We start from the raw sequence: 24,193 nt of genomic DNA on the forward strand, positions 1-24,193 counted from the left end.
AGATCCTCTAGAGTAGGAAATGGCAACCCACTCCAGCATTCTTGCCTGGGAAATCCATGGATAGAGGAGTCCATGGGGCCACAAAGAACTGGACATGACCAAATGACTAAGCATGTCCATGCTGTAGTTAATATAGGACCTTTAACAAAGCAAATATACCCCGTATAGTGAAAGCAAAAGTTTAAATATTTGAAAAGCAATGAAAACAACCCGAGTATAAAAGCATCACACACACACACACACACACACAAAAATATATCTTACATGTTAATAAGTGGCCTATAAACTGCCAAGAAGGTGATTCTTAGATTGAATCACATCACAAAAATCCCAAATTATGCTGTATATTAAAAACATGTACATACAAAAGAATTGAGATCACAGGGCAAGCCACTACCCTGAAAACTGGAGAGACAGGCAGATTCATAGAATCACAGCTTACCTGGAGCAGAGAGCTCAGCTGGAGCCCGCATTAGGTAGGAACCCTTAAAGTTGAAATGACTAATTGCTGGAGATTGAGCTTGGACAAGCTTGAGAAATTAACTCCTGGAAGCCAAGCCTTGGAGGAGCTCCTAGGCCTTCCTGAATTTTTCCTCCAAGAGCCCTACCAGGCTTTTGGAGTGAAGATCAAAGAAAAAAAATCCCCTTGAGCTTCTGGCAGCAGGAGTGGGAAAGTGCTGTGCTGTGCTTTGCTAAGTCACTCAGCAGTATCTGACTCTGCAGCCCCATGGGCTGTAGCCCACCAGGCTCCTCTGTCCATGGGGATTTTCCAGGCAAGGATACTGAAGTGGGTTCCCATTTCCCACTCCAGGGGATCTTCCCATCCCAGGAATCAAACTCAGGTCTCCCACATTGCAGACCAATTCTTTACCAACTAGGGCTTCCCTGATAGCTCAGTTGGTAAAGAATCGGCCTGCAGTACAGGAGACTCTGGTTCAATTCCTGGGTACAGAGGTCTGCTGGAGAAAGGATAGGCTACCCACTCCAGTATTCTTGGGCTCCCCTTGTGGCTCAGCTGGTAAAGAATCCACCTGCTATGCAGGCGATCTGGATTCTATCCCTGGGTTGGGAAGATCCCCTGGAGAAGGGGAAAGGCTACCCACTCCAGTATTCTGGCCTGGAGAATTCCATGGATTGTGTAGTTCATGGGGTCACAAAGAGTCAGACATGACTGAGCCCCTTTCACTTCTTTACCAACTGGGCCACCAGGGAAGTCCAAGAATACTGGAGGGAATCCCTTCTCCAGGAGATCTTCCCCAACCCAGGAATTGAACCCAGGTCTCCTGCATTGCAGGCGTATTCTTTACCAGCTGAACTTCCAGGGAAGACAGTGGAAAAATAGCCCCTTTGAAATATGTTCACAGTGTTCTGTTCTTCAAGGGAAGTGGTCTTACCAGAGTCTAACCAATGTAGATATTAACAAAGGCTAACCTGTGTTGGGGAGGAAAATACCCAACTCCAGGCCCCTCTGGCCTTTCTGTCTCACCTAAGGAGTGAAAGAAAGAAAAAATAAGGTCACTTGTGAAGGCCACAACCCAGGGGCACAGGCTCACTGAGAGACTGAGACCTAGTCACATGACTAGAGAACATGTCCTCATCCGACGTCTCATTACCGCATAATAGGGCTCCCGTAAAATAACAAAGGATTAAAGCTGAGAACTGAAAGTCTCAAACCCAGTGTCAAAGAGTCTGTTGCTGTTCAGCTCCTAAGTCAAGTCTGACTCTTTGTGACCCCATGGACTGCAACACGACAGGCTTTCCTGTCTTTCACAATCTCCTGGAGCTTGCTCAGATTCATGTCCATTGAGTCAGTGATGCTATCTAACTGTCTCATCTTCTGTCGCCCCCTTCTCTTCCTGCCCTCAATCTTTCCCAGCATCAGGGTCTAAAAAGCCTATAGGGATACTCAAGAAGGCAGGGAGAAATGTTAGCCTCTGACACTTATAGCTGTAGCAGATAGTAAACACAACCCACCTCCTTGCCAGATGAACATAAAGTTCATGTTAAACACCAAGTTATCTACGTCTGGCTTTCAGCAAAAAAATAACAATGCTTATTAAAAGTAAAAACAACAACAACAACAATTTAAAGAGACATAAAAAGCATCAGTAGCTTACCCAAATATAGCAGAGATTTTAGAATTAATACAAAAGGAATATTAAAACAACTATGGTTTATATACTAAGAGCTGTAATGGAAAAAGTGGACAGAATGCAAGAACAAATGAGCAATGTAAGCAGAGACATGGAAATCCCAAGGAAGAATCAAAAGGAAAAGGCAGAAATGAAGAACACCTTTGATGGGCTCATTAGTGGACTAGACATATCCAAGGAAAGAATCAGTGAGCTTAAGAATACGTCAGTGATACCTCCCAAACTGAGAAAAGGAGAAGAAAAAAAAAGAAGAAAAACTTGGAAAAACAAAAAAGAAGAGAACATCCAACACCTGTGGGACAGCTTCAAAAAGTATAATATATGTAATAAGAATACCAGAAAAAGGAAAAGAGAAAGAAACAGCAATATTTGAAGTAATACTTCCGAGAACTTTTCAAAAGTAGACACAGACACCAAACCACAGATTCAGGAAGCTCAGAGAATTCCAAGTAGGATAAATACCCCAAAATGTATACCTAAGTAAATTGTATTCAAACTAGGGAAGATTGAAGACAAAAAGAAAATCCTGAAACTAGCTGGGGGAGGTGGGAATAGCCACAAAACAAAAAACACCTTACCTGTAAAAGAACAAGAGAAGAATTACATCAGACTTTTCTTCAGAAATCATGCAAGCAAGCAGAACCCATGCAAGCAAAAAGAACCCATGCAAGCAAGAAGAAATTGGAGTGAAATATTTAAAGCAAAGTGAACATACCATTTTAATTCCCTATCAATGTATAAGAGGTACAGTTTAGCCACTATATTCACCAGTGCTTGGTGTGGTCAGTCTTTCTACTTTAGACATTCTAATAGGTGTGCAAACAGTGGTTTAAATTTGCATTTCTCTGATTACTAATAATGTTGAGCGTCTTTTCGTGTGTTTATTTGTTGTAAGTGTATTTTATTTGTGAAATACCTATTCAAATCAGCTCATTTTTAATTGGGTTGTTTTCTTATCAATTTCGAGGTTTCTTTATATATTTTGCATTCAGGCTCTTTATTAAATATAAGATTTGCATACAGATTTTCCCATTTTTGTGTCTTGTGTTCCTCTCCCAGCTGTGTTTATCAAAGCCCAGAGAATCTTAACTCTAATGAAATCTAATTTACCAGTTTTTTTCCTGCTACAGAACATGTTTTTCATGGCATATCTAAAAACGTTCCGTCTAACCCAAGCTCACAAATTTTTACTCCAAAGTCCTCCAAAGTTTCTTTTAAACTTCTGGGATTTTGATAGTTTTAGGTTTTCACTTTGTATAAGATGATATATCCACTTTGAATTTTTTTTTTTTTTTTGCAAATGGTGTGAAATACGAATGGTAATCATTTAAAAACATGGCTAACTAATTGTTCTACAACCATACGTTCATCACACTGTCTTTCTCTACTGAATCCTCTATGGAAACTCTATTTCCGTATGAGTTTCGGAATAAACTTACAAATGTCTATACAAAAAGCCAACTGGCTTTTTTTTTTTTAAATTGAGATTGCCTTGGATCTCTAGATAATTTGGGGAAATTGACATCTTGGTCGTACTGAGTCTTTTACTCAGCTCCATTTACTTAAATCTAATTCGTCTCAGGAATGGTCTGTAGTATTCAGTGTATGCATCTTACAGACCTTTTGCCATTTTTAATCTCTAAACATCTCACACTTTCATGCTATGGTGCATATTTCTTAATTAAAACCTACAAAATACATTTAAAATTTTAAATGCAGTTGATTTGTGTTGCTGTATAATATTGAATTGCATAAATATAGTACACTTTATTTATTCATTCTGCTGTTGAATGACATTTGGGTCATTTCTACTCTGGAGTTGTGATGAATTCTGGTGCTATAAATAGTTCTGTTCATACTTTTGCTGCATATGTGCATATATTTTGGTTGAGTATTGGGGGGGTGGGGCATAAACACCCTTAGTTTCAATGACTAGGACTCATAAGTCTAAATAAGAGTTAATACTACAGATAAAATCTGTTATAGCAAAAGACAGAGCAAAAGCTGCTGAATGGTTTTCTCGTGGAGAATTTTCTGAGTTTCAAATATCTTTATTTGAATCTCTCTTTCAAATATCGTTATTTCCTCTTCATTGCTAAAAGATTTTTTTTCTATGGTGAGTTGGCTATTATTTTTATTTCAACTCATTCAAGATACCATTCCATTGCCTTCTGGCTTCTATTGTTTCTCTTGAGAGGTCAACCAACAATTTAAAAGCTGATACTGTGAAAGTAATTGTCTTTTTTTCCCCCTCCCTGATCGCCTTAAAGATTTTTTTCCTTGTCTGTGGTTTTCAGTACTTGCACCTTCTTTGTCCATTGTTTTGTTGCGTTATTTTGTTTGGAATTTATTTGGCTTCTTAAATATGTGCCTATTGAAGTCCATCATCACATTTAACAAATTCTTCCTCATTGAATCTTCTGCCCCATTTCCTGTCTCCTATACTTCTAAGACTTTTGATGAAACATATGCCAGACTTGATTGCTATGTTCTCTGCAGAATACACTCCATATATTGTTTCCCGTCTTTGTATCTCTGCCCTTCATTGTGGACAGGGCTGTTTTCAGCTCCCTAATTCTCTTTTCTACTGAATATAATCTGCCGTTAAATTATTAATTTTAAATACTCTATTTCCAGAACTTTATTTTTCTAATCTATCTTTCTTTTGTAGTTTCCAGTTCTGAAATCTTCAGTCTTATCTATCATCTTCTTGAACATATTAAGTATGGTTGTTTGAAAGTCTGTTTGATAATTCTACTATTTGGGGTCCATGAGTCTGTCCTTACCGTCAGGTTTTTTTTGGTTGTGTTGGTCCTTCTTTATGTTGGCTTCTCTCCTTACATGCAGTGTGCAGTGTGCAGTGTGCCAGACAGCGCATTTGATAAATTGCTTTGCTTTGGGTTTTATTGTTGTTGTTTGTTTTGTTTTTTATTGAGGCATTAGTGAAGTGGTCGCTCAGTTGTGTCCGACTCTTTGCGATCCCATGGACTGTAACCTATCAGGTTCTTCCATCCATGGGATTTTCCAGGCTAGAGTGCTGGAGTGGGTTGCCATTTCCTTCTCCAGGGGATCTTCCCGACCCAGGAATCGAACCCGGGTCTCCTGCATTGCAGGCAGACACTTTATCGTCTGAGCCACCAGGGAAGCCCAATTGAGGCATTAGATAATATTATCTTCTTCTCCTGAGGATTTTTTGTTTGTTTGTTTTGCTTCTGATAGGGATGCAGAATCTTTAGCAAGACAGAATGATCGGAATATATGTTAAGGATTGAGATTTACTTTTCTGAGCCACCCATTGGACTTAAAACTGCACCACAGCCATGCAAGTTCTTATTTTTTTTTCTGATTCACTTTCACTTTTAGGATTCAATTCTTTTTGACCCCAACCCAAACAAAAGTGGAGGGTTTATCAGGGCCCTCCCTTTGGTTGGCCCTGGCTTCCAACCTTTGTCCTCCTTGCCTCAGATGGTTGTCAGAAATGCTACTCATCTTTTGTACTTTCTCTGAAATCAGCAAATGCTCCTAGTATTAAAGTGACTTTAAATGCTGGTCTCACCACCTTGAAATTTAGCCTTCTCAAAAATCTTAGCCTAAGAATCACTTATTAGGTAATCTAGCATACTTTAGCATACGAGAGAATAGGTTCATAATACCCATTTTTTCTTTCTTCAGATTGTTATAAGGTATTCTCTAAAATTGCCCCCTAAAAGCTACTCACAGGAAAAAGACTTAGTTTGGAAGATCCACAGGGACTTTAGGTAAGCATGTCAAGAACAGAATATTCCAGAGCCATATTTCCTATTCTAAAGCATGGAAAGAGGAGGAGAGCTTTCAAATTCTTTTTATGAAGCTATCGTATCATTGATTCTAAAACTTGACAGAGGATGCATGCACACATAGAGATGGACACACACACACACACACACACACAATTCCCAAGGTCTTCAGTAATTTTTCCCGTTTCCAAGAAAGTCAGTTTTCTCCTTGGTTTTAAGGCATAATCCCCTTGAAGCTGGGCCTTTCATATTCTCCAATTTAAAAGTAAAAATTAAGTGAGGTAGTGAAAGGAATTTGTTTAAGGGATAAATAGGGTTACTTTCTGTGGTTGGATAAAAGGATTCTTTGTTTTCAGTCATTCAGTCATGTTCGACTCTTTGTGACCCCATGGACTGCAACACGCCAAGCTTCCCAGGCATCAGCAAAAGCTCTGTCAGAGCAGTGAGGGGAACCGGATGAATAGAAGCTGACACCAGAGCTGGATCAGACCCAGCTCTTTTCATTCACCTCTTGTGCCTCATTTTTTCCAGCCAGCCAGGCTGAATGTGTCAGTCACATTTGCCACCCCCTTCTCTTGTTTGTCTCACATCCCATCCATTGTCGAAGCCCAGCAAGTATACATCTTCAGCATTTCTCTATGCCATCTCCTTTCTCTTCCTATTTCTTATCTCCTTGTTCATGGTCTAGTAAACTTTCATTAGACTATGCAAGTAACCAGGTAAAGTGTGTGTGTGTGTGTGTGTGTGTGTGTGTGTGTGTGTGTTTGTCTACAGACTTTCTGGCTCCTAATGCATTCTATTGGTGGTTGTTCTCCATATTAATATAGTTGGAAAATGAATGCCTTCCCATGAGGAGGTTAAAGCTTTAGTGAGAGTGTTTGCAGAAAGGCTGTGCTAAGCAAACACTGGTGTTTCTCTCCCTGGCTGTTTGTGTAGATTATGAGACTATATGCAATTCCCAGGTTCCCTAAGGGGTTCCATCTTCAGACATGTGTGGGGGGATGGATATGCATACAGCAAGTGTAGGGATGACTTTCAAGGGAGCTGAGCTAAAGTCAGTGTGTATCTACAAGGACATGATAAGTGACAAAGGATAAACAGTAATTCTGCCAAGAGAAAATCTTATAGAGCAGGGAGGGCTGCTCACTGCTCAGCGAGAAAGGAGTTCTGTGATTGATGCTTATTTGCATTTCAGGCTCATAGGAGAAAAGACTGGGAATGTTGCAAGAGGAATAAACATTGCCATTGTCAACTGTAAGTGATTAAACGTTTTCTTTAAAACACCTCTAAAAGCTTCGTGATTGGGTATTCCGTGGTACCTTGGGTTTCTTTGCGATTTTTGCACACGGTCTAGTCTAGGTTTATATTTTAATGCATTTAAGAGTATATGTTTAACTATTTTTACAATGCCTCACTTTATAAATTTGTGATTCTTCCCCCCAAAAAATGAAATCAGATATAAACTTACTAAGTTTTATTGGTGTATAATTGCTTTGCAGTGTTGTGTTAGTTTCTGCTGTACGATACAGTGAATCAGCTATGTGTGTATATGTATCCTCTCCCTCTTGGTCTTTGCTCCCTCCATCCCACCCTTCTAGGTCACAGAGCACCAAGCTGAGCTTCCTGCGCTTTATAGCAGGGTCCCACTAGCTATTTATTTTACATATCGTATTGTATATATGTCCTAAATTTTCAGCAACAGATGGATGGATAAAGAAGGTGTGCTACAGCCACTGAAAGGAACAAAATAGGGTCATTTGTACAGACATGTGGACCTAGAGTTTTTCATACAGTGAAGTCAGTCAGAAAGAGGAAAACACATATCCTGTATTCGTGCATATCTGTGGAATCTAAAACGACTTTAAGAAGACAAAGAAGGACCTGCAAAAGTCAGAGCTAAAACAGGATCAGCAGACCTGAAAACACAGACACCCTGGGGGTGGGCCTCGTGTTTGCTCTGCTGCCTAGCCGAGGGTGATACCAGTTCCTACCTTGTCTTGACCTCAGAGAGGCACAGCCTGACCTCCTCTTAGGCCTGGAAAAGAACACCTGTCCCTTTTGTCACTGGGACCCCTGACAGTAAGGACGGTAGCAGGTTTTGGGAAGGGGCTTCCAGTGGTGTCTGTCCCTGTGAGCGAAGTGAGCAGACGCCTGTGGCCCCAGGCTGTAGGAACCTGAGAAATGTGTGCCTGGTCTGATAATCAGGCAGGAAGATATACAGAGGGAGCAGAAAGGGCTGAGGGCGGGCCCCAGTGTTCTCAGGAAGAGGCAGGCACCCTGGGCAAGAGCATGGATGAGAATCTAACTGGAAGCAGGCGGGAGGGAGGCTCTGGGCAGATGAGAAGCCCTGCCTCCCTGACCCACATCATCGGGGGCCCCTCCAGGGAAGGCCTTTCCTTCAGGTGGGACCAGGCATCATGCTTCCTGGAAGACAGGGAGAAGGAACACACCATTTTCAGAATTTGGTATTGTTGTTCAGCTGCTCAGTTGTGTCCAACTCTTTTTGACCTCATGGACTATAGCCCTCCAGGCTCCTCTGTCCATGGGACTCTCCAGGCAAAAATCCTGGAACAGGTTGCCATTTCCTCCCCCGTGGGATCTTCCAGACCCAGGCATTGAACCTGCGTCACCTTCATTGGCAGGCAGGTTCTTTCCCCCTGAGCCACCAGGGAAGCCCATTTTCAGAAGCGCAGTACCACACATGCACCCTGAGTCTCCATGAACCGTCTCTCAAAAGCTGTTTCTTTCATTTCCAGATGTGACTGGGAAAGTGATAGCAACACAGTATTTCGATATGTACGAAGGTGGTAAGAAAACTCTTTTCCTCTTAAAATGAATTATATCCGATTAAAATGAATTAAGATTAAAAACCCACAATCAAAACTGTCAAACGTTCTTATTTTGTCTACCAAGAAAGCTGCCAGAAGTGCACATGAGTACTCTAGAATGGTCTGACCCAATCCTTGTGGTCTCTAAGTGAGTTTGTATATTTAAGCTGGAAGGCATGATCTAGAGAGTGTCTCTTCTCTGCTCACACTTGTCCGGGAACTTGGCTTCTGCTCCTTCATCAGATAAAGGGAAAGAGAAAACATCTCTTTTTGTTTTAAACCAGACATGTAGAATAACCGTGCTCAGTACCCAGTCCTGAATGTCACCATATATATCGTTGTCTTCCCTGTGATGGGCTTGTTGGTCTGCAAGATTTTGGAGACCATGTGCCCACCCTCCTCCAGTGATCCCTCCATTCTGGGCTCTGAATCTCCACTGCAGTTATTTTAAGTTAACCCTGAGAATTAACCAGAAACAAGTCTTTGTAAAGATAATGGAGAGGAACAATGAAGAAGTATCCCAGTGCCCTTGGGAATGCTGTGTTTTCACTCTGTCGTTAACCTTGATCGTAACTATAAATAACAAGCTCCAGTGGTAAATAACGGGGTTTGAGCTGAGCCTTTGTTTTCTCCCTGTAAGAAACAGAGGGGTCTCTTAGCAAAAACTTACCTGTCTGGGTCGGGCGTGTATGCCTCCTAGTGCTCTTCAGTGTCCTGGGGCCACTCAGCTCTAAGATGGTCACACCGGGTCGGGTGCTTTCTCGGTGATTTTAGAGAAAAGCGCACCTGGTCTGTGACGTCATTGCTGGTCGGCTTCAGAGTCAACCACAAGAGTCTATGATCTGATCGTGCTGCCCCCCTCACGTGGCCCCACTGTGGAACCCAGGTCACTTACCATGAGAGCACTAGGGGGTCAGGTGCATGGTGGACAGGCAGCTCTAGAATCAGAGGATTCAGAGCACAGAGCTGAGAGCAGAACAACCCCTAGGGTCACAGCCTCAGCTGACGGAGAAGGTCCTAAATCTGATGTACATTGACCCGGCAGATAACTCTGGACCGATGACAAAGTTTATTCAGAACGCTCCCTCGAAGTCCTTGCTCTTCATGGTAACCCACGACGATGGCAGCAGCAGGTGAGTGTACAGTTGTATCACGGCAGGGGCCAGAGATGCCAGCTGAGGGCAGAGTGCCAGCCCTGTCAGGGTCCCTCACGACCCCCTTTGGGAGAGAACAGAGCTCCAAGGAACAGGAGGCTTCCTCAAGGAGAAGGAATGGGAGGCCACGATGAACAGATTGCATTTCCAGAGAAATGATGAGCTGGTGGAGCACGTGAATCCTAGAAATAAGAACTATTTCCAGGTAGCAAGACAAACTCATCACTGACAGTAAATAAGATAGCAAAGCTAACCCTTGGCCAGAGAGCTAAACACAGAGTGGGACTTACACACACACACACACACACACGTGCACTCAGATACAGTGCTTTTATGAGAGAGAAAGTGACCTGGCTCAGTGTTTCTCTGAGCGTGCATCTTCACTGCATAACTTCCGAGAACCTCAAGGCGCTGATTTGCATTGTCGCTTCCCAAGATGGGACTACTGAACAAGACATTTCCCCTATGTGTTTGAATCCAGATCCTCTTCTTTAATAGAGTATCTTCCCGGATGGAAATTCTTCAGCATATGCTTTGAAAAACTTGGATTTAGCCCACTTGGGAAAATCTGAGCTTAGTTTTTTCTTTTCCTTTCTGCCCTCTTTCCTTTGTGAGCTCTAAATGGCAGCTTCCTACAAAGTAAAATTGTTTACAGGGCTTCCCTGGTGGCTCAGCTGGTAAAGAATCCGCCTGCAATGCGGGAGACCTAGGTTCGATCCCTGGGTTGAAGATCCCCTGGAGAAGGGAATGGCTACCCACTCCAGTAGTCTGGCCTGGAGAATTTCATGGACTGTATAGTCCATGGGGTCACAAAGAGTCTTAATGCAACTGAGCGACTTTCACTTTCAAGATACTTAGGGGTTTTTTTCTAATACTGACTTTTGTGAATATGAAAGATACAGTTTTGACATTTGTTTTCATCTTTTAGCATTTTCTGTCTGTTTTATTCTGTGGTCAGTAAACAGGGAGCAGCAAGGACCAGAAATTATGTTGTTTTGGGGTGAGGATAACTGGACCATAAGACCCAGGGCTTTTCAGAATTGAGAATTAAAACTGTGCCCCAGATTGAATCTAAAAGGGTCCTTTGTTGTTGTTCAGTCACTCAGTCATGTCTGACTCTCTGTGATCCCATGGACTACAGCACTCCAGCCTTCCCTGCCCTCTGTCTCTGAGAGTTTTCTCAAACTCATGTCCATTGAGCTTTTTACTCATCATCTAACCATCTCATCCTCTGTCTCCCCGTTCTCCTCCTGCCCTCCATCTTTTCCAGCATTAGGGTCTTTTCCAAAGAGTCCTGGATGTGGCTTTATGTGTAACTAGGGGCTTCCTGGATGGCTCAAGGAGTAATGAACCTGCCTACCAGTGCAGGAGACACAGGTTCAATCCCTGGGTCAGGAAGAGCCCCTGGGGAAAGAGGTGGCCACCCACTCAAGTCTTCTTGCCTGGGAAACCCCATGGACAGAGGAGCCTGGCAGTCTACAGCCCATGGGGTTGCAAAGAGTCGGACATGAGTGAGCCCGCACGCACACAAAGATGTGCTGCACTCAGCCAGTGTTCATGTCTCTCTCCTGCCCTGTGCCCCAGGCCAGCAGGTGCTGCTTTAGAAACCTGTCCTAGGCCAGACTGTGTTCTAGCGTACACCCCCGAGTCTGCAGGTGAGACATTCACAGGCTTCCCCCCTTTGCATCCCTCCAGGCTGAAGGAGGATGCCAAGCAGGTCATAGAAGCCCTGGGAAGTACCGAGATCAGGAACATGCGATTCAGGTCAAGCTGGGTGTTCGTGGCGGCAAAAGGCTTTGAGCTTCCTGCAGGAATTCAGAGAGAAAAGGTGAGTGGTTGTTAAACATCCCTTCTTCTCAAACAGTTATCGTATGTCCTAGCAATTCCACTCACAGATGCACGGCCAAGAGAACAAAAACACATATTCACCCAAAAACTTGCGCCAGAACGTGCTATTATTCCTAACAGCCAAAAGGCAGAAACAACCCAAAGATTGGGTGAACGGACTTAAAAATGTATGAGTAAAATAGATATAAGTGCCCACTGGAATATTATTCAGGCACATAAAGAAATGAAGTTTTGATATATGCTGTGACATGAGTGAGCCTTGAAAACACACTAAGTGAAGAAACCCAAAAACAAAAGGCCATATACCGTATGATTCCATGTGTGTGAGATTTCTATAATAGTCAAAACCCAGAGAGAGAAAGCAGATTAGGAGCTGACTGGGCTGTGGGGCATGGTGAGTGGGTATGTGCTTTCTTGTTTCAGGGGTGAAAATGTTTTCCTTTGTGCTTTGCCAGGATGTGGCTTGCAGGATCTTAGTTCCCTGACCAGGGTTTGAATCCAGGCCCTAGCAGTGAAAGCACCAATTCCTTACCACTAGACTCCCAGGGAATTCCCAGAATATGTTTTAAAATTGAATGTGATGATGGTTGTATGTCTCTGTGAATATACTGAAAACCACTGAGGAACCACTTTATCATTAAAACCATTAAAACCCACTTTAATAGATGAATTTTATAGATATGCACCAAGCAACACAAGTTTACTATACAGTGCAGGGAACTATAGTCAATATTTTGTAATAATCTATAACAGAAAATAATCTGAAAAATAATATATGTGTACATGTATAACTGAATCACCTTGCAATGTACCTGAAACATAAGTCAGTTATCAGTTCAGTAGCTCAGTAGGTCTGACTCTGTGCAACCCATGGACTGCAGCACGCCAGGCTTCCCTGTCCATCACCAACTCCTGGAGCCTGCTTAAACTCATGTCCACTGAGTCAGTGATGCCATCCAACCATCTCATCCTCTGTCATCCCCTTATGTCTTTAATCTTTCCCAGCACCAATGTCTTTTCCAATGAGTCGTTCGTCGCATCAAGTGGCCAAAGTATTGGAGCTTCAGCTTCAGCCTCAGACCTTCCAATGAATATTCAGGCTTGATTTCCTTTAGGATGGACTGGTTTAATCTCCATGCAGTCCAAGGGACTCTCAAGAGTCTTCTCCAACACCACAGTTCAAAAGCATCAATCCTTCGGCACTCAGCCTTCTTTATGGTCCAACTCTCACATCCGTACGTGACTACTGAGTAAGCTGGAGCAAATCTCATTCTAGGAGGTGATCCTCTTTTCTGATTTTGCTCACAGCTGGCACATTAAACATTGTTGATTAGATGAATGGATAGATTAAATCCTTTTCTTTCCTTTGCACAGATCAACCACTCAAATGATGCGAAGAACAGGTATTCTGGCTGGCCAGCTGAGATCCAGGTAGAAGGCTGCATACCAAAAGGGCCCAGCTAACATTGCCCCGCCTCGATAAATGGGCTTTTTATAGACAAATGCATCCTGAATGGACTACGGCCCTTCTCCAGTGGTCAATATTTGATGAATATTTCAGGTTGTCAACCAACCAATCAAAATATTTGCCAGTTGTATAAAACCTTGTCCCACAGACTTTTTATGCCAGTGTTTATAGAGTGAAGATGTTGAGCTGAAACGCACAGGAGTGTTCAAGAGGATTCAGTGACATCACCTGGGAAGCAGAAGATTAGGGGAAGCAGCCCCTGCCTGTCCAGGTGTGGAGCTATTTGTGGTCCAGATAGCTCTGCAGAGAGAAAACCTTTATTCTCCAACCATGGAGCACATCCTCGTTATGGACGGTCATCTCATAGGGACAATGAGCAGCAGCCATAGGGCTTAGTCACCTTCTTGAGTCAACCTTCTTGAGCTCTCCCTGCGGGTCCCTGAACTTATTCATTCATCCCACAAATGTGGGGGCGCCTAACTCAGGCACAAGCAATACGATGGTGAAGAGATTCAGTGTCTGCCTCCACTCAGGGGTGTTGCTCCAGTTGCACCTTGTTTAACAGGATGGGGAGGAGGGATCTCCGATGGGCCAGGCGGGCAGAGGCTGCTCTCAGGAGGACCACTGTACAACCCAGACTTCCTAGGAGACACACTGTAGATCCACATACCAAGATGCCCAGCGCCTTGGGGTTAAGACAGCCAAGTCATTGCCAAGTGCTCTTTCTGACCTCCCTCCCAAATCTGGCTCCCAGAAATGATAGGAGACTTTGATGCCAGCTTGATAGTGGTTATCTAGCCTTCAGTTTCTCATCTATCCATAGAGGGGTTGGAACAGATGAACGGTTTTCAAGTATTTTTATCAGCAAGCCTCCTTTTAAAAACATGGCAGTACGTGTCACCCTGAATTTCAGCATTCTTGCAGGACCCAACTCCCCAAGTCTCAGTGGCTGACAGCAGCACTGAGTCCTCCGTGGTTGTAGGTGGGCTGCAGGGCAGTAGAGGCTAAACTCTGAGCATGGGGGCCAGGCTGAAGGAGGGTCTGTTGGGCACGGAAGCCGGAGAACGTGCAAGTGCAGATGTTTGCCAGAGCTCCTGCCAGGACAGGTGTGAGCCCTCATCATGGCATCCCGCTGCCAACCAGGGAGAACATCAGCCTCCTGGTGGTGAGGGGGGTGACTGTCGGCCCCCTCAGGGAGCCTGCGTCTCTCTCTGCAGAGGAGTCTGCAAACCACTCAGTGGGATCTTGGCTGGGGCCCTGTTACAGGCTAGACTCTGTTCCTCCCTAACTCATGAGTTGAGTCATAACTAACTGTCAGTACCACAGAATGTGACCTTGTGTGGAAATAGGGTCACTGTTGGTGTAATAAGTTCAAGTCGGGTGGCCCCTATCCAGTGTGACTTGTGTCCTAACAAAAAGGAGAAATTTGGACACAAACAGGCCATCAGAGAGAACCCCCTTCTGGGCTCTGGACCACCTTAGAGGAGGCCTGGAGGGGAACTTGAGGGTCACTGAAAGGCAGCAGAATGGAGACCCTGGGAGGATGGGGGCTGGAGGAGGGAGGGGTGATCAGGACTTGAAGGACAGTGGACTCCTCTCGGGACTCACGGTGGGTGCCTGTCACTACACACTTGTCCAGACCCACTGGGTGTCCAACACCAAGAGTGACCCTACTGTAAACCATGGGCTCTGCGTGATGACAGTGTGTCAGTCCAGGGGTCACCTCTCTGGAGCGGGCGGTCGACAGAGGGGAGGCTGTGCCTGTGATGGGGGGTGAGGCAGGGAGTCTAGGGGAAATTTCAAAATCTCTGTATCTTCCTCTTTTTACTGTGAACCTTAAACAAATAAAGTCTATTACAAAACAAAGCTGTCAAGGAAACAGACTCAGATGGGCAGCCACCTGTCCTGAGCGTCCGTCCTCTCTCCCCAGACGCCCCCACACTGCCCCCATGTGGAAGTGAGCCTGAGCCTCCCCTACCCCCAGCCCCACCCTGAGGACTCTCCCTGCAGGGCCACCCCGCCTCTCTCTGCTGCTGGAGAGCGGGTGGACCTGCAAGGAATGCCCCTCCCACAAGAGGGCGGGGCCTCTAACCCCCACCCTGTGAAAGGCAGGCACTTCTGAGCTCTAAGAATCCCTGTTACCAATATGCCTGGATTTTTGACAGACTTCCCTGGTGGCTCAGCAGTAAAGAACCCGCCTGTCAATGCAGGAGATGCGGGTTCAATCCCTGAGTGGGGAAGATCCCCTGGAGAAGGAAATGGCAACCCACTCCAGTATTCTTGCCTGAAGAATCCCATGGATGAAGGAGCCTGGTGGTCTGCAGTCCAAGGGGTCTTAAAAGAGTGACTGAACACACACACACACACACACACACACACACACACACACACACACACACACAGGATATTAGACATCACAGATTCAGAAATGGAGCTTGTTCCTGTCTAAGGAGCTGAGCCCCTCTACTGCCCAGCGGCCCTTTGTCACCTTCTAGCCCAGACAGACACTGCCCACCCAGGCCTGTCCTCCGTCCACGAGCAGCATGCGTGCATGAGGGCTGACAGCCTTCTAGCGCTTGCCCTGAGATGGGTCACCATCATCCCCCAGCCCTGCCCCTGCACCGCTGGAGCGAGGGGGGTCCAGACAGTGAAGAGTTGGGGGATTTCCACCCACAGTGGCCTCTGCCACTCCACCACCCTGCACAGACACACACTTAGAACTCTCACCTGTGCACAGGCTCCCAGTTCCTCACCTTCTTAATCCATTAGTGGGGCAGACACTTTATGGTCTCTGCACAACCGAGAAAGCAAACTCAGAAGGAGTGGTCCTGCTGAGGGTGTATGAGCACCCAGACCAGCCCTTCCTTGGAGGGTCAGTGCGCCAGGTGGGCTGAGGGAGCCCGGCTAGGGGTCATCACCAAGCTCTCGCCCGAAACCCCGGACAGCAGCTTACGAACTAGCCCAGAGCCTTGATGCTGCTGAGGCCCTGATCTTTCCCGGAGAGACTTCCTCAGGGGCGTGCGGAGGGGGAGTGCTGTGCTGCTGGGGAGGGTGGGTCCTCAGTCACCTCCTTAGCGCGAACTTCCCTCGCTGCCTCCGTGGAAGTGGTCCCACTCTGTCTGGCCTCTGCGGTGTCTTCCCTGTGCCTTTCCTGGAGCTGCAAAGGCATCCACCCTGTAACACAGTTGACGAATCAGAAAACTCACTGCAAAGTCAGCTGTCCAGTTCTTCCCTCCGTCTTACCCCTCTGCCCAGGGACCTCTGGATGGATGACCTGGGCATCAGGTCCTGCAGGATGCAGACCCTGGAAACTCCCTCCAGGATCTCTTAATGCCAGGCTTTAATAACCATCTTTTAAGCCTAAAAATGTCTTCTTTAGAGGAAATTTTGCCCACAAGTCAGGTGAATGAGCAAAAAAGTGCTCCGGATTCATTTTGTTAATTTTCTTAGATTTTTTTGTTTTGTTTTGGAAAGCTTCATGGGTGTGACGCTGAGATGGAGGCAGAATCCCCCCGTCCTGTGCCAGCCCCGAACCCCCAGGGCTCCTTGGGGCCCCCCATACTCTGGTGGTGGGAATGCCCAGCTCACCCTCGCTTCAGTCACAGCGAAGGGAGGGCTTTGGAACCCCGGGGGAGTGCATGCCCATAGTTTTGCAGGCGAAGTAACCCACACAGGACCAGGAAGTCAGGCTCACTCCTGGGAACCAGCTCATGTGTGAGGGTACGCACCGCGTGCCTACGTGAGGGATGCTGTGGAGGAGCTGTGGATGTCCCTTCCTAGCATGTTCAGAGCTTAAACAGGGCAGAGAGTGGCAGCGCACAGCATCTCAGAAAGTCCTTCTGGACAGTGCTATGATAAGTGACCCGTTCTCCAAGTGTGCTCGGCCCCAGCCTGCTGGAGAACCTGTTAGCCCCTTACCCGCCCCCACCCCGCCCCTCCCGGTGAGTTCAAATGCCCACCACGAGACTGATGCAGCTGGAGTCAGGACCACTGTGTGAAGCACCGGGAAATGGATGGATGCTTCAGGTTTCGTTTCTGTGGCAGGCTGATGGTTTCGTTTCTATGGCAAGCCATTAGTTTCATTTCCCTTGCTTCTGGGAAAGCAAGCCACGAGGGGAGGAGGGATCCTATAAAAGGAACGGGAGGAATGTGCAGAGATGACTTGCCGGCCTCCCTCCTACAGGCGCACAGGTAAGAGCTGGGTCAGTGCGGGGAGGGCTGCCTAAATGCGTCTTCCGGCAGCAGATCTGCTTTTCTATTAAGAGCGGTTCCTGGTAAACGTGGCTTGTGCCAGAAGGCTGGAGGCAGAAAGATGATGTTTCTGAAGCTGCCTGCGTTGTGCGGGAGTGCTGGCCCCTAGCCATCCCTGCAGGCAGGCTCTAGAAAGGAAGCGGCGGGACTGGAAGCACAGGGGGTGCCCATCTCCCCGAGTCTGGCCAAAGACCTTGTGACTACTCAGAAGTGGCTTCTGGAACTTCCATGGAAGTTGCACATCCTGAGGAGGGGAAAGAGTTTCATGCTCTGTGAAGCTGTGATTTATAATAAGAAATATATTAACCATAGTCGCCTTGCTGTAGGATGCATCTCCACAGGTGATAATACTGTGTAACATTTTAGAAAGTTGCTAAGAGAGTGGAAGGCTTCCCAGGTGGCAATAGTGGTAAAGAACCCGCCTGCCAATGCAGGAGACTCAGGAGATGCAGGTTCGATCTTCAGGTTAGGAAGATCCCCTGGAGAAGGGCTTGGCAACTCACTCCAGTGTTCTTTCCCGGAGAATCCCATGGACAGAGAAGCCTGGGAGGCTACAGTCTATGGGGCTGCAAGATAGTCAGACACGACTTAGAGACTTAACAATAACAACGAAAAGAGTAGATCTTAAAAGTCCTCATCGCAAGAAAAAAAAGTAAGTATGAGGATAGATATTAACTCATCCAGGTGACTATTTCATAATATTCACAATTGTAGGGGAAAAGGAGAGATTATTTGGTCTGTGTCAGTTCCAGCCTAACAGGTGTTCCTAAAACCCTCAGAAGCGAGGAGAGCATCGGCTTCTGTTATGCTAATCAGGTGGTGTCAGGTCCCCGTGTTATGTTAATGAGGTGGGAGCTGGTTGCCTAGGTGAGCGATCACGTGACAGAGGCCGGGCACTTCCAGCCACGCCCCGCCTCCCGGAAGAGAAGCAGGGCAGGAGGCTGAGTTCAATCTCTGATAGTGATGGAATCACTCAGGTCTCTGTAATGAAGCCGCCTGAAAACCCGAGAGTGTTTGGAGGGCTCTGGAGCGCACTGGAGACGCGGGGCAGCGGCGCTCGCAGACGAAGCGGAAGCTCCACCCTCGGCCCGCGCCTGCCCTCTGCGTCTCTTCCATCTGGCTTGTTCTGAGTTGGGCTTCCCTGGTGGCTCAGCTGGTAGAGAGAGACCTGGGTTCCATCCCTGGGCTGAGAAGATCCCCTGACGAAGGAAAAGGCTACCCACTCCAGTATTCTGGCCTGGAGAATTCCATAGACTGTATAGTCCATGGAGTCTCAAAGAGTCGGACAAGACTGAGCGGCTTCCACTGTCACTTTTCCTGAGTTGTGTGTGTGCATGCGATTTCACTCAGTCATGTCCGAATCTTTGTGATCCCACGGACTGTAGCTCACCAGGCTCCTCTGTCCATGGAGATTCTCTGGGCAAGAATACTAGAGTGGGTTGCCATGCCCTCCTCCAGGGGATCTTCCCCACCCAGGGTTCGCACCCGTGTCTCTTACGTCTCCTGCATTGCAGGCAGGTTCTGTAAAGAACTAGCGCCACCTGGGAAATCCTTTTATAATAAACCTGTGATCTAGTCAGTGAAAGATTTCTGCTCTAGTAGATTATTCAAACCCAAGAGGGGCGATGAGATGAGCCGGGGGGGGGGGGGGGGGGTCTTTGCTAGCAGTTTACATCTGAAGTGGGCAGTGTTGACTGGGCGAAAAATGCACATGAGAGTTGTGAGTTAAGTTCTACTGGGGCCAAAATGAGGATGATAGCCTGGGAGCATTTTGGATAGCTCCGAGGAGCTGCAACAAACAGCTAGTGGGGAAGTCAGTAATATATGATTTTAGTGAAGGGCGTACATGCAATCAAGCACACATTTCTGCAGAAGCTCACTGCTAGTCATGAGGAGCAGATGCCACTATTAGTGATTTTAGTGCTTTTCTAGACAGGAGGAGATGCAAGAATTGTGCTCATAAAATCTTCTCTGGAAAATATCTAACTATCTGAAGACCTGTTCTGCCAGTTTTTCCCAGAGCACAGAGGGCCTTGTTCCTGATCTCCAACCTGAATTACTTTCAGGGGAGCAACTGCAGTGGCTCAGAATTCAGTCCTTGTAGAGTTAGATGTGTGTATGTGTGTGTGTGTGTGTGTCTGTGTGTGTGCTCAATCACTCAGTTGTGTCCAATTGTGACCCCATGGACTATAGCCCGACAGGCACCTCTGTTCATGGGATTTCCCAGGCAAGAATACTGGAGTGGGATGCCATTTCCTTCTCCAGGGATCTTCCTGACCCAGGGATCAGACCCAAGTCTCTTGCCTCTCCTGCATTGGTAGGCATATTCTTTGCCACTGTGCCACCTGCGAAGCCTAGAGACAGATGACAAGTGCCAATTTGCAATTGGCAGCAGGATGGGGTGGGGGCAGGTGAGTAGGGTGAGCCCCATCTGAAAATAGTCCTGTGGTATCTGCTGTCATCTCCCAGTAGACAGTATCTGAATTGAGTCAACTATGATGATATAGAATGACACACACTTTGGAACTCATATCAGAATTAAAGCCCCAAAGCCTGATCTCAGAGCTTCAGGATCCCTCTTACTTGAGGCAGCAGTGGCCAAGAGGGCTCCTGACATTGTTTCTCGAGGGGCAAGGACATCTGCTTTCTGCTGCTGCTGTTGCTGCTAAGTCGCTTCAGTCGTGTCCGACTGTGTGCAATCCCAGAGACAGCAGCCCACCAGGCTCCCGCGTCCCTGGGATTCTCCAGGCAAGAACACTGGAGTGGGTTGCCATTTCCTTCTCCAATGCATGAAAGTGAAAAGTGAAAGTGAAGTCGCTCAGTTGTATCTGACTCCTAGCGACCCCACGGACTGCAGCCTACCAGGCTCCTCCGTCCATGGGATTTTCCAGGCTAGAGTACTGGAGTGGGGTGCCATTGCCTTCTCCAACACCTGCTTTCTAGCATTTGCTGATTCCCATTGTAGCATGAACTGGTGGATTATTATGCCTTCAGAATTTTACTTAGAGATAGATATGATGCCAAGTCCACCCAGCAAAGAAAGGCACTTGGGGGGAACAGATTAGGTATAAACCATGGTGCTTTTGAGCTGTGGGGCTGGAGAAGACTCTTGAGAGTCCCATGAACAGCAAGGTGATTAAACCAGTCAATCCTAAAGGAAATCAACCCTGAATATTCACTGGAGGGACTGATACTGAAGCTGAAGTTCCAAAAATTTGGCCACCCGATGCGAAGAGCCGACTCATTAGAAAAGACCTTGATGCTGGGAAAGGTTGAGGGCAGGAGGAGAAAGGGAAGACAGGGTGAGATGATTGGATGGCATCACCAACTCAATGGACATGAATTTGAGCAAGCTCCAGGAGACTCTGAAAGAGGGAGCCTGGCATGCTGCAGTCCATGGGGTTGCAGAGAGTCAGACACGACTGAGTGACTGAACAGCAATGGTGTGTGAGTGTCCTAGGGTTGTCATGGCACAGTATCCCAGACTAGAGGGCTTAAAAAATGAAAACTTTGTCTCTCCCAGCCCTGGAGGCTGGAAGTCTGAGATGGAGGCATTAGCAGCGCTGTTTCCTCCTGAGATTCTGCATAGAGCCCATCCCCATCCCTTCCAGCTTCTGCTCATTGCCAGCACTCCTTGGCACTACTGGAGGAAAATATCTGAGGATGCTGCCAGCAGGATGAAAAAGAAAAAGCAGAGGCCTTTTCATGGGATCATACTTTCTCTAGACACTTGCTGAAGGGTCAGGTATTTTGTAAGACGAGGAATTTCATGGGACAGACTGGCCCCATGGGAAACAATCAGATGTGAAACAGAGAAAAGGCTAAACCTCAGAGACTCAGAGAAATGAAGAACAGGAAGATGCAAAACAGCTGTAAAACCCAGATTTAGTTTTAGTGTCCGACCAGTGGGTGGGGCTGGCTGAGAGTCTTCTTCCTCTAAAGCTAGCCACAGGGCATTTGAGGGCTGCGTGCCAGCAATTCCTGGCCAGGAAGTGTCTGCCTCATCTTCCCGCAGCCCCGCACATCTGGGAATCAGCTGACTATAAGATTGGGGTTGCCTGTAAGACTGGCCTTCCACCCAACACTCAGCTGAGCAGTCTTACTGCCCCTCATCCACAGGAGGGAACAGAGGTGCTGTCTTAGGATTTCAGCACAGAGATAAGGGTGCTCCTTCCACTGGACAGCCTTTGCAGGGCTCCCCCAGGAGTGGGGCCGAGCCTGGGGGTGTCTCCCTTTTCTTAGGGTCTCCAGGTTGGTGAGGCTGGCTGCTCAGAAAAGTGCAGGTAGAAGACTTCCTCACCTCCTTCCAGCCCAAACCCAAATGTCAGGTCTAGCTCCAGCCATGCCAGGAAAGGCCGGGGCACAGCCCGGAAAGAGCAAGGCAGAGAGGACCAGAGGGGCCAGCCCCCAGTCCCGAAGAAGGGAGCCGCCCCTGGGCTGGGCTTTCTGAGCCCGCAGGAGATAAGTGTGCTTCTCCCAGTTCCCTGAGCTCATTCTAACCTCAGGACCTTTGCACTCGGACTGGCTCTGCCAGGAAGGTTCCTCCCCAGGTCCTCAAATAATAGCTCCTCTCTTCATTAATTTCCTGTTTCCTGTATACACAGACATGCCCTCAAACAGCCCCTGCCTCCACCTCTGACACTGACCCCAGGATCTGTCACCCACTCCCTTTCTTCCAGACACCCCGTCGTCACCTGGGGTTGCATTACTGCAGCCTTCTTCATTGGTCGGCTTTCTTGTTTGGGGGGTCCCCCGACAGAATGTGTGTACGGGAGACAGGGACTTCATCTGGCTTGCTCACCACTGAACCCTCATGGCAGGAACCACCTCGCACATAGTAGGTCCTCGTATTAGTTTGTATTTGTTAGTTTGTAACAAAGTGCTGCAGGGTGGATGGCTTAGACAACAGAAATTTACTTTCTCCCAATCTGGAGGCCAGACGTCCAAGACTAAGGTGTTAGCAGGGTTACTTTCTCCCAAGGCCTCCTGGGCATGGAGACGGCGGTCTTCTCCCCGTGTCCTCATCTGGTCTTGCCTCTGTGTGTATTTGTCCTAATCTGTTTTTTCTAAGACACCAGTGAGATTGGATTAGTGACCTCGTTTACCTCAATCACCTCTTTAAAGGCCGTCTCTCCAGTATAGACATACACCGAGGTCCTAGGGGTTAGAACTCCAATCTATGAACTTGGGGACACAATTCAGCCTGCATCAGTCCTCAAAACACATCTGTTGAATGAAGGAATAAGTGAATGAGCCACCCCCACTTTTAAAGCTAGGCCAGTGGCACACACAAGGTTATGAATGTGCAGCTCCAGTTTGAGGGAAGGTAAAAAAACTTGGCCCAGCATTCAGAGGTGGTATCAAATAGGAAAAGCTAGGTGAGGACCAAATTCTTTAGGAACTTTGTTCTGAAAAAAGACTCCCGAAGTTTTTAGAAAGGGTAGTGACAGGATGAGACCGAGGGCTTAGAAGGGAAAGGGCCACAGTGTGTGCAAGGATGGGACCACTGTTGTGAGGAGGGGATGGACGGAGGGCTGGAAATGGGGCACACACGGATGCCCCAAGGGTCAGCTATGGGGTAGGCACCACCTCGAGACTCCAATCCTCCCCGCTGGTTAGTGCCCTGGAGCTGGCCTGACAAATGCCCCCAACTCAGACACATAGGACATCTATTCTCTCCCAGTTCTCAGGCCAGAAGTTCCAGGGCGAGGTGTCGGTAGAGCTAGTTCATCCCAGAGGCTCTGAGGGAGACCCCTTTCAGGCTCTTCTCCCAGCTTCTGGGGCCCCTGATCCCCTCGGAGGTCCCTGACGTGGGCCAGCGACCCTCCAGTGTCTGCCTCTGTCGCCCTCCAGACAAGGGGCTCTGAGTCTCAAACCCTCTCCTCCTGTCTCTTCTTGCATTTCGGGCCCACCGTCATCGCCAGATCTCCCTCAATTCCGCTGCAAGTAGGCTTTTCCAAATAAGGTCACAGTCACATATCCAGGCGGACTTGCATGGGAGGAGAGCGAAGACATTCAACTCACTGTCTCCACTCTGGCCCCCGTACCGGGTGGGGGACAGTCATAGCAGGGAAGTGTTCGTGACCCAGAGTCCCTGGCCGGCCTCTGGGCCCTGACTCAGGCCAGTATCTAGACCTCTGTGCTTCACCTTCTTGACCTGAAAAAGTGCATTCTAGGCACTGACATGCAGGGTTGCTGTGGAAACAGCATCACAGGTTGCTGTGAAATGAGCATCTCAGAGTGGTGCTGAGTGAGGCCAGCTGTCTCTAGGAGGAAGACCATCTGGTTAGGTCCCACAGAGATGTAAGAAACCCCAGCAACCTTTTCTCCCAGAATCTCCAGCAGCCTGACCCAGCCTGGGTGAGAAACAGTGACGGCGGGGCAGAGATTGGCAACCAAGGAACCCTGGAGGGGCTCCCTGTCATCTCTCCATGCCTTACTGCTTCCTCTTCATCCTAAGCTGTAGGTGATGACGCGGAGGCCAGCAGAAGTGACGGCAGACCCTTGAGACGCTCCCGTGGAAGCGTGGAGTCCACTTGTCCCCAGGCCCTGGGGGCCCACCAACACCCCTTTTGTTTTCTGTGCCTGTTTGCTGCCATCAGCCCCTCCTGCAGACAGGCCTGAGCTGGGCTGCTGGTCTCCCCTGCATCGGTGAGCAGCAGGTAGGTTGTAAGGGATTGGGCGAGGCAGAGCTGGAAGAAATACAGCCCCCAGG

The 24,193-nt window shown here is 47.4% G+C and overlaps 2 protein-coding genes across 3 annotated transcripts in view; both read left to right on the plus strand.

Moving 5' to 3' along the window:
• The window catches only part of FAM3B (family with sequence similarity 3 member B), a 60,110-nt gene extending 45,004 nt beyond the window's left edge, over positions 1-15,106 (plus strand). Inside the window, exons 4-8 of the mRNA XM_018051660.1 lie at positions 7,125-7,183; positions 8,686-8,736; positions 9,803-9,890; positions 11,607-11,739; positions 13,134-15,106. Of these exons, the coding sequence (XP_017907149.1) occupies positions 7,125-7,183; positions 8,686-8,736; positions 9,803-9,890; positions 11,607-11,739; positions 13,134-13,223 (421 nt within the window). The 3' untranslated portion in view covers positions 13,224-15,106. The remainder of the gene's footprint in view (positions 1-7,124; positions 7,184-8,685; positions 8,737-9,802; positions 9,891-11,606; positions 11,740-13,133) is intronic.
• The window catches only part of MX2 (MX dynamin like GTPase 2), a 39,304-nt gene continuing 32,440 nt past the window's right edge, over positions 17,330-24,193 (plus strand). The window contains exons 1-2 of one of the 2 annotated variants that reach the window (XM_018051642.1): positions 17,330-17,418; positions 23,939-24,140. The gene's annotated coding sequence lies outside the window, so the exon portion shown is untranslated. The remainder of the gene's footprint in view (positions 17,419-23,938; positions 24,141-24,193) is intronic. The other variant, XM_018051644.1, reaches the window with a different exon arrangement.

Source organism: Capra hircus, chromosome 1 (genome assembly GCF_001704415.2).
Source record: "Capra hircus breed San Clemente chromosome 1, ASM170441v1, whole genome shotgun sequence".
Lineage (NCBI taxonomy): Eukaryota > Metazoa > Chordata > Mammalia > Artiodactyla > Bovidae > Capra > Capra hircus.